Source organism: Bubalus bubalis, chromosome 2 (genome assembly GCF_019923935.1).
Source record: "Bubalus bubalis isolate 160015118507 breed Murrah chromosome 2, NDDB_SH_1, whole genome shotgun sequence".
In the NCBI taxonomy this organism is placed as follows: domain Eukaryota; kingdom Metazoa; phylum Chordata; class Mammalia; order Artiodactyla; family Bovidae; genus Bubalus; species Bubalus bubalis.
Window position 1 is genome coordinate 170,144,066 of NC_059158.1, and position 15,342 is coordinate 170,159,407.

Sequence of the window (15,342 nt, forward strand, 5' to 3'; positions counted from 1 at the left end):
TGAATAATAAATACCTCGAACTGCCCTGCTACAAAACCTTAACCAAGACATAAAACTTGTAAAAGCACAGAATTAAAAGAGCTGTTAAGATTATTATAGTGAGGTCCCAACCTTCAGGGAGCCACAGATCCTCTACAAGAAGGAGCAGGGATATTCTCATTTTTAATTGAGATGAGTGCCTATTTGGACACAAATCATTGAACCCAAAGCAAAAGATCCTTTCAAGCTGCCATACCTTTGATGTACGTGCTGTGCTTAGTTACTCAGTCGTGTCCAACTCTTTGCGACCCCACAGACTAGAGTCCGCCAGGTTCCTCTGACCATGGGGATTCTCCAGGCAAGAATACTGGAGTGGATTGCCATGCCCTCCTCCAGGGGATCTTCCCAACCCAGGGATCAAACCCAGGTCACCCACTTTGCACGTGGATTTTTTAACCACCTGAGCCCTCAGGGAGAATACTGGTGTGGGCAGCCTATCCCTTTTCTCCTGGGGATCTTTCCAACCCAAGAATAGAACCAGGGTCTCCTGCATTGCAGGCGGATTCTTTACCAGCTGAGCTAGCCATATCTTTGAAAGCAAATATTAATATGCATTTGCCTACTGTAGCTCCCTTTTTGTAAGTTTTACAAAATTAGATAAGCCAAACTAGCTTAGCCTATGAGTGCTGTTTGTAGTCATGCAGGTAGGGAAACATATTCCATTCCTAGGAGTCAGTGACACAGCTCTTCAATGAACACACCAAATGTTGGGCAATACACACAAAATCCATCCCCAGACACAATGTATTAATAAAAACAAGGTTATGAAGCAGAAAAAAAAAAAAAATCCAATCTCCGATTTTAAGAGACGTCAATCTATTCTTTTAAATTGGTATCTTGCCCATAGAGTCTCTGCATATCATCACAGTACCATGTAAGGCAGTTTCCAATATACAGTTAAAGCTGACAGAATTCACTTTTACTTCACGGGAATGGCTAAGGGTTTGCCAGATACCCAAGTACAGGAGGCAACAAGAATACATTCTTAGTGTCATGAAAACTTTTGAGCAAGGCCAAAAGAATGGTTGTTCAGAATATAATTACACATTATACAGGTGCATGCTAAAAGATGCTCTAAACTAACACCATCAATTAATATTCAACACAAACTTTTAAAAGAGTGTTATAATTTTCTTTAAATTTCAATTTTATATACTGAAAAACTAAAGCACATTACACTGAAGAACTTAATATAGCACTTATAAGAAGTTTGCCTCTTCCTCTAGAACTACCTGAGTGAACTGGCAGAGAAAGCCCTATGGTATACAATGCAGCCTCCAAAACGTAATCAAGTTAGTGCTTTCTAACATCAGCAAACAGGCCACATGTATCTTTGACATAAACTTGGACAATCCCGAGATTACACTCTGATTTCAAATATGGAGGCAGGCCTTTAAGGAGGGCAATCTTATGAAATCCCTTAAAGCCTTCATCCTCTTAGGTGAATATACCAGGGAACACAATTTTACTCACCACCCCCTCATTCTGGCCTCCAATTACACTCATATGAATTAAACCAACTAATAACCGTAGGGAAGCAGAACAACACAGCTGTTGTTACAACTGTGCACTTCAAGAGTCACACATCCAGGCCTGTAATCCTAGCAAGCTTAACCATTGTGCATTTCAATTTTCCTCATTTATAAATGAGGATAACAGTGCTCACACCTCAGCAGGTTGCTCCAAATATTAAATGAGAATACATGTAAAATGCTTAATAGTGTGTATGCAATGGGGTGTACCCTGTGTAAATGTTAGCTATTATAATTATCATAATGAGTCCACTTTAACAACACACTCAGCAGCTCCATCTCGAAGAGTCATCCACACAGGAATTGCTCCACTTCCATATTCAGACTTGAAGCATCGGCTGTGTTACGCAGAGCTTCAACGAGCTGCATGTGCAATGTACTTTATTTTTCCAAAACTCTACCACTTAACCCTTCAGAAAAACTATTCTAGGAAAAAGGCACTACCAGATGAGATGCTGTTCAGTTCACCATGTAGTTTACTATACAAAACCAGAAAAGACTGGTTGGTAAAGATGTTAAGCTGAACAGAAAAAGGCAAAAAACATGGACAGTAGTGGGCAAACCAGAACCTTCCTGTCAAACCAGGACATATGAGTGACTGTAGGCAATAAAGGAAACTGGCACATATTCTGATATTAAATAATAATACATGAAAGAACTTCATTCAAAAGAAAGAATATATATGCCTACACCTAAAGTTACACATATTATCTAGATTTAAGGGACTTATACCCATATGTTCATAATGCTGAATTCTAATATTTTTGTATCTGTTTTAATATTAGTGACAAATGCTTATAACAAACTACTTCTTAAACTTGTTAGCCACAATCAAACACTGAAGTCTTAGCCTGCTTTATGTATTGGTAATGGATACATACTTGGAGTGGGGTGACTTAATTTTTGCTGTGCTAAGATATCAAGAATAAAAAACCCATAAAAATAGGAATAATATTATTCTTAAAGCTGCTAGGTTCAAACCAAATACTTATTTTTTACAGACTGTAACACTCTAAATTAAAATCTGCCATTTATGAAGCAATTTAAACTATATCCATACATTTTTTATTATGAATTTAATTTTTTCAAGCAAATCAGCAGGCAACTATTATATGTACTGATCAATATTTAAGAAGCTTAAACAGAAAGAGTTTCTGCTTCTTAAAAGCCCTTTGAATTTACTTAGTACCAATTTGGATTTGGAAAAAAAAATTATACAAAAAACAAATGAATACAACTAATCAAAAACCAAATCTATAAAATGAAAGAAAACAACAAGGTTGATGGTTATTAACACCTTAAGATGTAGCTGTCGCCTCTTTTCCATTATACCTCGTATACCTAAATAGTAATTTATCTCCAAATAAAGCTGGAAGATACATAAACACATTTTAGGCCTAAGAAGTGCCAATCTACCTGCTGCTCCTTGGGGAGTCTCATCTGTCCGTGCAGCTGAAGAGTTCACCGTCTCCTGGTTGCCTTCAGGGTCGGCCATCTTCTCCTGTCGACGAGCTTCAGCTGCTCCTCTTTTGCCCAGGCCAGAGCCTCGCCGACTACGACAGAAAAATGCCATCATAGGCAGCGCTCCCAGTGACCAGGAGCAATGTCCACACGGCACAAAGCTCCAATGCATGGAACACAAAGCGAGTTTCTTCTTTTTACATAAAAATTGTTGCAGAAAATCACTATGGGTAACAACCAAGACTTTGTATATTTAAAACTCTTCCAAGCTATATCACGTTGACAATACAAGCTTTTGTGAGGCTATGAGCTGTTGTCATCCTTTCAGACAGAAGTGATCTTAAAACACTTCAACTAAATGGAAAAGTGATTCCTTTAGCAGAAACAATTCATTCAAAATAGATCTCTAATTCTTGGGTAAATAGTGGATCAATACATGGAGTTTCAGACTGATAGTTGAAAATGGGGGATGGGTAAGAAGAGAGAAGACAATAGGCAAAATCCCCATCCCTTAAGTCCCAGATGACTTACATCATCAAAAAAGTTACTATCCTCATCATGGACAATAGCTTCTCCTTTAAAATAAAGAACTAAATATTCAATATTTATAGATAGGTACAGATTAAATCTGGGAACACACCTGCTTCACACTGAGGCATTACTATAAGATGTGGAAAAAAGAATCATTAGTCATTTATCATGAAACAAACTACATTTCATGGACACTTTTTCTATTTTAATAAGTGAAATCAGTAAGCAAATCATGCACAGACAAAAGACTTCCAAATTATTACAACTTAATACTGTTTAAACCGCAGCTCCCCCGAATGACCTTGGAAGTGCAAAAACCTACTACTAAAGAAATGTTTTAGACTAAAGTCAAGCTACAGTGAATAATGCTGCTTGGTAAAGAACAAGGAGGAAGCAGGCATAAGTGCCCTGGAAATGAAGGCTCTGAATTACCAGAGTTGTAGAAGAGTTTATTCTTCCAATTAGTTAAAAAAAAAAAAAGTATGCCCCTAAACAGGGATTTACTCAGCCAGTCTTTCCTTTAGGGACAAAAAAAACACCTCATTCCAAACCCAAATTACCAAGCTACAAATTACTGCGATTCAAATTAAGTCACTTATTTAACATTTAATTTGCATCAATCATGTGACACGCTCTGTGCTGAACATTTGGTTGCTGCCCTCAAGTGTGTTAAGTCTACAGAGCAATGAAACTGCAGCTGTGAGAGGCTATGAAAATACTAAATTTAAGAGAATTTCAGCAAATTCAGAAAAGCCTGAGATGAAGAACGCTGCAGACAAGCGGGTAGACAGCTTGTGTGCAGCATGTAAGTAAATAACTCCTAGTACCTTAAGACAGTGCTCCAGAGGAGAAGTAAAGAAGGCTGCCGAGAAAGACAGGACACTAGACTACCTGACTCCATGAACAGTTCAAACTTAATTTTCAACCACAGTGAATTCAGGTTATATCTAAGACTATAAACCTTGGGTAAACTGGATTCAAAGTTTGGTCCAAAATAGGGCAAAAGCCCTAAAAAACCAAGAAATCATCTCAGAGGTCCTCATAAAAGTACTGCCAACAAAATTCAAAGGCAAACAGGTGTACTAACTCCAGATATTTAAACAATATTTTAAACAATCCTAATAGAACCAGAAAACAAGTGGAAAAGCAGAGCTTAAAGGGCCTAGAGTCCTTTCCTTATGACTTATTATTAGGCAACAAGTCATTCTGTTTCCTTATGTTATTACTGTACCTGCAGTCAAAGGTATGAAGTTGATTACCTTAGAGAAGAACCAAAGAAGCACCAAACCTTTCAACTGACCTGAGATGCGAAAAGCAAACTAAAAATCACCCACGCCATCACTGGTTTTTGGCACATTTAGTAAAGACAAGAAACTATATACAAAAGGAGCAAATTACACATAAAGGAGGGAGAAGTCCCATATGGTCGTGATAATTAGCAGCACAACACCAGAACTGACCAAGCCTGAAAATCTGACGTGAAACTGGAGTAACAAGGTTTTTTAACTTCAACCTAAGATTCTCAATCAGTTAATGAAAATATGGGAAATAATATACTATATCGTATGTCAAAGGTAGATGATTTTCTGAAAATGGGCTCAAAGTGGGAAAAATGGAGACATGAAAGAACACAAACAAAACCCACATTTTCCCCTGAGGATGGGTGTTGTAAGGCAAAATAAAAATGAAGTCTATCTCTCGCCCTCACCCATTAAACTCAATAACTCATGCCAACACTTTTAGAAACTAATTAGGCAATATTACAGCCATTACAACAGGCATCCCTTTTGATCCACTAATCACACAACTGGGAAATTTAGCTACCTTTAAAAATAACCCGAATCTGCATAAAGATGCTCATTAGAGAGCTCTTTTGGCAGACAGGAACTCCGAAAACAACCAAATGTCCAACTGCTGGCAGTAACTCTGTGCAAATAATGTAAAACAACAGAGGAAAAGGTAGAAGACAAAGGTGTTGTCCCCAAAAAGGCATGATTAAAGCTTAGCAAAAAAGGAAAAAACGTTAAGTTAAATATTGGGGAAAAATTCACAGAAATAATAGTTCTATTTAGAATGAATTTCTTTGCTCGATTTTCAAAAAGAAAACTTTCATAAAATTTTTTTAAAAACTCATAAAATGAAGGCCTTTGGGGAAAGCTGGACCCAGGAAATGAACTAATCTCACACTGACAGGCCCAAATTATTACCTGGCACTAGCGCAGGAGCCCGTGGTCTTTTGGCGTGTGCTCCGCCTCAAACTGGGGAGCTCGGCAGGCGGGGATTCGCTGCGCTTCTTGGTAGATTTTCTTAAACCTACAAACGTGAAATGCAAGAGGGACATGTTTAAAGGAGTCATCTTAAATTAAAAATGACAAAATTCTTCAGGCCGCCATCCTAGTCAAAACTCCACGGACTCTTCCCACGGGCTCCCTAGCAGCCTCTAGGTCTACTTGCATGGTCGGCCTTCACTGCACCGGCTCACACAGGGGAAGTTCCTACGGTGCCCGGCATGACTGTCCAAGGAGATGTCTTCTCACTCTGGCCTAACCTTGACTCATGCTTTCCGACACCATGAGTGATGGTCCCTCATCCCTCGAATCCTCCTCTTTTAAAAGTTCCCATCACATCTCTACTCCTCCACTGCTTTTCTCTACTAACTAAAGCGAAGAGTTTTTTTTTAATTTTTATATATACTATATATTTCAAGACTTTCAGTATTTCATTTAGCACTTTATTGCTACATTATCTTTGCAGTACCCCATGGCACCTAGTTTCTATAATGCTCATCAATAAGGCCACAAAAGAACAAAATGTTTTCTTTCACCACCCCATCTGCAAGGAATACACATTTGAACTGAAGCCTATCAGAATGTCCAATTTAGACAATACTATACAATTACAGGGAGAAAGTTAAACAAGCACAACACTTCACATGATAATCTGGAATCTAACATCTTTATAGGATAACAGATTCTAAAAAGGTATAGCAACTAAGTTACTTGTTATCTTATGAACAACAGGGAAGCCACCAGAGCATTTTCAACTGCTGCCTCCTCAAACCATGTTGTTACCCTACGCCCGTACATGACATGACAACACCCTGGGTGGTGTGCTCTAAACACAGACGCCCAGCAGTGAAAGATCTCCAAAGTCAACAGACCATATTTCATTAGAACTTCGGGGTCATCTTGAACAGATGTTAACGTTCTCAGAGACCAAATGTACAATAACAATTCTCCAGACCACCTGTTGCTTCTCAAGTTTTAATTTTTTTTTCCATTGAAATCTGAAAGATGGACATGGTCTGTAGACAGATTATGAGCGAATGATTGCTCAGTTGCTCAGTCATGTCTGACTTTTTGCTGCACCATGGATTGTAGCTCGCCAGGCTCCTCTGTCCATGAGATGAGTATCCGCGTAAGAATACTGGAGTTGGTTGCCACTTCCTCCTCCAGGGTATCTTCCTGACCTAGGGACTGAACTCGACTCTCCTGTGGCTCTTGCCTTGGTAGGCAGATTCTTCACCACTGAGCCACCTGGGAAGTCCCAGACAACTAATGTAGTAAGCTTCATATGTTCAGCTAATAATGTCACTATTTTTTAACATTTAAAAAATTAAGAAATAAGTATTTCAGAAAATATTACACTTATATCTCTATCCGAAATACGCAATGAAGCTGGAACAGACAAAAAATGTTCAATTTAGAGGGAAAAAATCATCAGTGCACATTACATTAAAACTGCAATTAAAAAAACAAATAAGGTACTTTGACTTATCAGTTCAGCTCAGCCGCTCAGTCATGTCTGACTCTCTGCAAGCCCGTGGACTGTAGCACGCCATGCTTCCCTGTCCTTCACCAACTCCCAGAGCTTGCTCAAACACATGTCCACTGAGTCAGTGATGCCATCCAACCATCTCATCCTCTATCATCCCCTTCTCCTCCTGCCTTCAATCTTTCCCAACATCAGGGTCTTTTCCAATGAGTCAATTCTTTGCATTAGGTGGCCAAAGTATTGGAGCTTCAGCATCAATCTTTCCAATGAATATTTAGGGCTGATTTCCTTTAGGATTAACTGGCTTAATCTCCCTGCTGTCCAAGGGACTCTCAAGAGTCTTCACCAACACCACAGTTCAAAAGCATCAATTCTTCGGCACTCAGCTTTCTTTATAATCCAACTTGCACATTCATAACATGACTACTGGAAAAACCATAGCCTTGACTAGATGGACCTTTGTAGGCAAAGTAACGTCTCGGCTGTTTAATATGCTGTCTGAGTTTGTCATAGCTTTTTCCCCAAGGAGCAAGCGTCTTTTTATTTCATGGCTGCAATCATGATCTGCAGTGATTTTGGAGCCCAAGAAAATAAACTCTGTCACTGTTTCCATTGTTTCCCCATCTATCTGCCATTTTCCACTTTTTGCCACTTTCACTTATAAAGCACTTTAAAAACCTGTAAATTATTGTCACTGCAGATGGTGACTGCAGCCATGAAATTAAAAGATGCTTACTCCTTGGAAGGAAAGTTATGACCAACCTAGAGAGCATATTCAAAAGCAGAGACGTTACTTTGCCAACAAAGGTCCATCTAGTCAAGGCTCTGGTTTTTCCAGTAGTCATATGTGGATGTGAGAGTTGGACTATAAAGAAAGCTGAGCACCAAAGAATTGATGCTTTTGAACTGTGGTGTTGGAGAAGACTCTTGAGAGTCCCTTGGACTGCAAGGAGATCCAACCAGGCCATCCTAAAGGAGATCAGTCCTGGGTGTTCATCGGAAGGACTGACGTTGAAGCTGAAACTTCAATACTTTGGCCACCTGATGTGAAGAGCTGACTCACTAGAAAAGACTCTGACGCTGGGAAAGACTGAGGGCAGGAAAAGGGGACGACAGAGGAGGAGATGGTTGGATGGCATCACCGATTCAACGGACATGGGTTTGGGTGGACTCCGGGAGTTGGTGATGGACACGGAGGCCTGGTGTGCTGCGGTTCATGGGGTCGCAAAGAGTCGGACACGACTGAGCCACTGAATTGAATATGACTCAATTCATGTAATACCGAAGTGTCTTTATATATACTATGATATATAGTAATGGACACTAGCATAAACTTTCACAACTATTCTGTGACATTCAATATTTAACAACATTATGGCCTACTGCTTTACTACTAAATCATGGTGACAGCATACTTTTGGACACTTTCACTACTCATGCCCTATTTTAGACTTCTGTGTTTAAACTCTCTTTTAAACTTCATTCAAAGGTAATTTCCATATGATAAAATGTACTCATTTTAAATGGGGTTCGATGAGTTTGACGAATATATTCACTGGTATAACCAACACTGCAATTGAGATATCAAACGTTTCCATCCCTTTAAAAAGTTCCTTTATGGTCCCTGCAATACATCCCCCACCCCCGCTCCCACACACACTTCAGATCTCTGGCAATCACTGGTCTTCTTTTCTGTTGCTATTGCCTACTTGGGAGTTTCTCACAAATGGAATCATAGTGTTTTGGATGATCTCATGCTGTTGCGCATATTGGTCCATTCCTTTTTACAGCAAATAGGTATTCCTTTTCTATGGCTGTGTCACAAGGTCTATCCATTCTTGTTGGTAAACTTTAAAAGAACTGTACTAAGTTACAGACAAGTAGGGCAAAGAAAAGTCAAAAGAGTGAACAGAAAAATATTTATAATTGATGTCATAATATCATAATGTAAAATGACTCTCAGGCTAATTGACATGACTCCATCCAGCCTGATAAACTGAGAGAGAGAACCTCAAATATTTTGCTCTTTAAACTTTGTTACAGAACTATATAAATTCCTCCAAAAGTCTAAAATGTGTTTAGAACATAGAAAGGTCATAAATTCTGGAGAAAAGGAAGCTGAAACTTCAGGGACAGCTTAAACTTCTTTTGGCCATTCAGCAAACTGACAATGTTAAGCTATGGAGATTTGCAAAAGCACTTTCAGATACAAAGTTATTATAATAATTGTTTTTCATACACAAAAATATTAACTGACTTGCTTAAAAGTGCATAATTCAACACCATTCTAAGCTTATTTCTGAAGCAGAACTGAGTACTACATCTTCAATATACTTGTGACAAGGTGTTAAAATTTTGCTTTACTGGTTCACTTATAAAACTCGAAAACTCTCGGTATAAAAAGAGTACGTTTGTAGAAAACAAGGTGAAACGACAACCCTCAGAATGGGAGAAAATAATAGCAAAGGCAACAACTGATAAAGAATTAATTTCCAAAATACACAAGAATCTTACACAACTCAATACCAGAAAAGCAAACCACCCAATCAAAAAGTGGGAAAGGGACTGGAAGTGACATTTCTCCAAAGAAGACATACAGATGGCTAACAAGCACATGAAAAGATGCTCAACATCATTCATCATGAGAGAAATGCAAATCAAAACCACAGTGAGATACTACCTCACACCAGTCAGAATGGCCATCATCATAAAGTCTACAAGCAATAAGTGCTGGAGAGGGTGTGGAGAAAAGGGAACAGTCTTGCACTGCTGGTGGGAATGTAAACTGATACAGCCACTATGGAAGACAGTATGGAGACTCCTTAAAAAGCTAGGAATAAAACCAACATATGACCCAGCAATCCCACTCCTAGACATATACCCTGAGGAAATCAAAAGTGAAAAAGACACATGTACCCCAATGTTCACTGCAGCACTACTTACAATAGCTAGAACATGGAAGCAACCTAGATGTCCATCAACAGATGAATGGATAAAGAAGCTGTGGTACATACATACAATGGAATACTACTCAGCCATAAAAAGGAACACGTGTGAATCTGTTCTAATGAGGTGGACGAAAACTTGAACCCATAATACAGAGTCAATTAAGTCAGAAAAAGAAATATAAACATTGTATTCTGACACATATATATATATATGGAATCTGAAGAGATGGCACTGATGAATTTATTTTCAGGGCAGCAATGGAGAAACAGTTACAGAGACAAACCTATGGACATGGTGGGAGGAGGAGGGAGAAGGGGGGATACATGGAGAGAGTACACAGAAATTTACAATACCATGGGTAAAACAGATAGACAATGGGAATTCAAACAGGGGCTCTGCAATAGGCTGAAGAGTATGGAGGGAAGTCCAGGAGGGAGGGGACATGGGTATACCTATGGCTGATCCTTGATGTATGACAGAAAACCACAAAATTCTGTAAAGCAATTATCCTTCAATTAAAAAAAAAGTATGTTTGTAGAACGAAAGTGTTTCCAAGCATTCTACTGGTCAAATATGGAGGATTTTCATAAAGGAGGAAACATGGAAAGGTGTAAGCCAACAACCTACCGTTGTGTGTGTACAACACATACATACACCTCTCTGTCCCAGGCTCTGTAATGCAGCAAAACTACACCTTATCATTTATTTTTACAATGCCACTTTAAGCAGCAACCAGAATTATCATGGGTCAGATTAATATATTCTTATCCACAAAGTCTTTGATAATAAAGTTAGGTATAAATCTTGTATCAAAGCTCTTGACCTTTGAACCATTCACGGTCCACTTATACTCCGATACTGTTCAATAAATAGTAAATAACTATAGGACAAAACAGTTTGTAGTTAGTTGAATCCAAGGATGTGGAAGAACTGTGGATAAGAATAGCCCACTATGAGTTACATGCAGACTAACCTCCTTATTGTTCAAGGATCAACTACGTATTGGTATAAGGAAACCTGTACTTGTTCCTACAATATATTCCTATCATCTTTATTCCTCTAAATAAAGGTGAAGCTAGCAGTTAGTATTTTTTTAAAACTAATTGATTTGTTTTCTAAAAGACAGATATGTCTTACTTTTTTTCCCCCCTTTTTCAAAGAAGTATTCCTAACCAAAACTGACTTATACAAAGTCCAGGACTTCAAAATAGTCTTTTTTTCTGAAGTGTGACATTTTGAAAGTGTGATATTCGATGGTTTTTCCAGTAGTCATGTATGGATGTGAGAGTTGGATTATAAGGAAAGCTGAGCGCTAAAGAATTGATGCCTTTGAACTGTGGTGTTGGAGAAGACTCGAGAGTCCCTTGGACTGCAAGGAGATGCAATCAGTCCATTCTAAAGGAGATCAGTCCTGAATATTCACTGGAAGGACTGAGGCTGAAGCTGAAACTCCAGTACTCTGGCCACCTGATGCAAAGAACCAACTCGCTGGAAAAGACCCTGATGCTGGGAAAGATTGAAGGTGGGAGGAGAAGGGGACAACAGAGGATGAGATGGTTGGATGGCATCACCGATGCTACGGACATGAGTTTGATTGACTCCAGGGGTTGTGAGGAACAGGAAGCCTGGCATGCTGCAGTCCATGGGGTCGCAAAGAGTTGGACATGACTGACTGACTGAACTGAACTGATGTTCAAGTACATACACTGCTATCAGTGGCTACTTTTCTAAAAGAAATTCACAAAAATTGACCACATAATAAGGGATCGTAGATGTTTATTTAAAAATCACTCAGAAACAATAAAAGATAAGTTGTGCAGATGAATGACAGTGAGCTAAAATCCAAGTGGAATTTTCTTTATTTTTTTTTTTTTTCAAGTGGAATTTTCTAAGCCAAATTTTTATTTCCTAGTCAATGCATAGCAATTGCAGGCATTGATTTGACGCCATGAATTAAAACTTCGAAATGTGCAAGGATACTCGTCTAACCACTGTAATCATGAGAAACTGGAAAAGCGCTAAATGTTAAATAATAGGGAATGGTTAAATAAACATCAGTACAGTAATAAAAACTGCAGCAACACAATGTTAGCTAATGAAGATGTGAACAAATTGGCATTTTTACATTGCCAGTGAGAATATAGGGGGTTCCCTGGTAGCTTAGACGCTAAAGAATCTGCCTGCAATGTGGGAGACCTGGGTTCAATCCCTGGGTTGGGAAAATCCCCTGAAGGAGGGCATGGCAACCAACTCCAGTATTCTTGCCTAGAGAATCCCCAAGGACAGGAGGAGCCTGGAGGGCTACAGTCCATGGGGTTGCAAAGAATCAGACACGACTGAGCTATTAAGCACAGCACACATTGAGAATATAAACTCATATTTCTGGGAGGAGTTCAAAGTATATATTAATATTTAAATGAAAAGTAACCAGTGACCTAACAAGAAAATAATGAATTACTGAGCTAGAATCAATTTTTAAGTTTACAACAACAATGTAAATGGGAATGGGCTAAGAGGTACATCCATATGCTATTAAAATGATATAACTTATAGGTTATTTTTTAAAAGGAAAAATGTCAGTTAAAATCAGTTAGGCAGATAAAGCACTCTGGTTTCTTCATTCCTAAAACATGGATAACTACGACACTATCTAAGTGTCTAACACTAAGGATAACTATCATGTGTCATCATGATAATGAAATTTAATGTATGTCAACTATCTAGTATGAAGCCAGTCTTGTAACAGGCACTCAAAAAGCAACACCCACTGTCATGTGGAGTGAGCTTCTACTCTTGATAAAAATACATGTATATACATAGAAAAATGTCTGCCTTCTAGGTAAAGACAAAGACCTGACCACACATGCATTCACTTCTGTCCTCTAGTGAAACTCTACTAAAATAGCTTTAAAAGGATCTGAGTCATAAATTCACAAGGGTGGGAAGAATGGCAGAGACAACTATCACAACACAACACAACTTCAGAAGATGAAAAAGCAGTAATTCCAGTGCTAAATACATGGGAAAGACAAGAAGACTGAAGGTAGAAAATGGAGATAAACTACCAATCAGACTGACACTCAGAATCCCACGAAGGTCCAGGAGTTGATGGTACCAAATACCTCTGGGACAACTGTAGAGTTTAAACCAAGGACTGGTTCACAGGCTGTTTATGAGCTGTCGGAGTCTAGATCCCCTCCCCTACTTGTACAGCTGTGTAAATGTCACTCTCCCGAGGCAGGTATGCCTAAGACCTTTATTCTTCAGAAAGTGCAAAATACAGAAATTCTAGGTTAAAGTACACAGTTGCAAACAGGTGCACCAAACCAAAAATGAGAGAGGGGAGGTGATCAAGAATATATAGACCAACTGGATGACATATGGCCTCTTTCCTAGGCATCTTCTCCCACTAAGCTCCAGAATTCTGGCAGTTAGGTTTTCACCTCCAAGCAGGAGTCTGAAAGAATCTTCCCTGTGGAATTTTACCAAAGAAAAAAGATCTAAAAATGATGATCGCCCAGTTAGCTCATTAGATAGTGAATCTCAGTCAAATCTCATCTATGTGCTCAGAGCTTACAGGTTACGTACTTGGTTTCCCTACTCTTGTTAATGAGGAGACAGCCAGCAATTACCAGAATTTTAATAAAGTTCCTACTATGAAGTCAAAAGCAAAGTAAACCTACCTCACAAAAAAGTACATAAGAGGTTTCTGCAAGAAAAGAAAACTTACTCTGAATGGGAGACAGAGACACAGACAGAAAGACATGTACCTATTGAAAAAAAAAACAAAACAAAACAACAGCAGGACTGTTTTCAACAGCCAAGACACAGAAGCAACCTAAATGCCTGTCAATAAATGACAAGAGTATGGAAATGTGATGTGTACACACACACTACTGTTACTCAGCCATAAAAAAGAATGACATAATGTCATCTGAAGGTATATAGATGAACCTAGAGAATATGATGCTTAGTGACATAAGTCAGACAGAGAAGGACAAATATAATATGCTATCACATACATGCAGGATATAAAAAAATAACAAAAATGAATGTATATACAAAAAAGAAACAGAAACAGAAAACAAACTTGTGGTTACCAAAAGTGCGTATGTGCTCAGTTACTCAGTTGTGTCTGACTCTTTGTGACCCATGGACTATAGCCTGCCAGGCTCCTCTGTCCATGGCATTTTCCAGACAAGAATACTGGAGTGGGTTGCCATTTCCTTCTCCAGGGCATCTTCCCGAACCAGGAATTGAACCCGCATCTCCTGCACTGGCAGCTGGATTCTTTACCACTGCACCACCTGGGAAGCCTAAAGGTGGGGCAGGGTGTGTGTGGGCGGCAAATTACAGACTGTATGGGACTAGCAGCTATAAACTACTAAATATAAAACAGATAAGCAACAAAGATTTACTATATAGTACAGGAAATAATATCCAATATCTTGTAATAACCAATAATGCAATAAAATAAAAAGGGCAGCCATCCAGAGGTCTCATTACTTCAGGAAAATGAAACAAAATCATATAGACAGCTTGAGAACAGATGTAGACAATCAGTAATCAGTCTGGAGTTGAGTGATGGGGTCAAGAAAGGGTAAAGAACAAAACATTTATTAAATTCAGTAAAAACAAACCTGAGTAAGAAAGAAAAGTTCCTACAGACTCAAGTGTTAGCTGAGCAACGATTGTGAGTGGGGAAATGGAAAGCATGTACCGCATGCGTTTGGTGGGTAAAGTGGTAGGGTAAATTTCCCACAAAAGGCACACACTAGTGCTCAAAGTGAAAAAATTCCAACAGATAAAGACCAATGAGCACATAATTAATACATACACAAATAAACACAAAATGATCAGCTGCGTGGAAGGGCAATGTGACAGAAAGAATACTACTTTTAATAATTTTTTATCACTTGACTTTAAACTGAAAATAAGTACTGATTAATATGAAGGAAAAAAATGTTAGCAAGATACACACAGGAAGAGAGAGTCCCTAGGGACGGGATTAAGTGATTTTTTTTTTTTTCTTCTTTGTTATGTTTTGGTATTTTTC

At 38.7% G+C, this 15,342-nt stretch overlaps 1 protein-coding gene across 22 annotated transcripts in view; it reads right to left on the minus strand.

Moving 5' to 3' along the window:
- TRIP12 (thyroid hormone receptor interactor 12) overlaps positions 1-15,342 on the minus strand; it is a 151,407-nt gene that overhangs the window by 69,358 nt on the left and 66,707 nt on the right. For all 22 annotated transcript variants that reach the window (XM_006047088.4, XM_025278391.3, XM_025278400.3 and 19 more), the window contains 2 exons: positions 5,771-5,876; positions 2,988-3,124 (listed from right to left, as the gene is read on the minus strand). In XM_006047088.4, the coding sequence (XP_006047150.1) occupies positions 2,988-3,124; positions 5,771-5,876 (243 nt within the window). The remainder of the gene's footprint in view (positions 1-2,987; positions 3,125-5,770; positions 5,877-15,342) is intronic.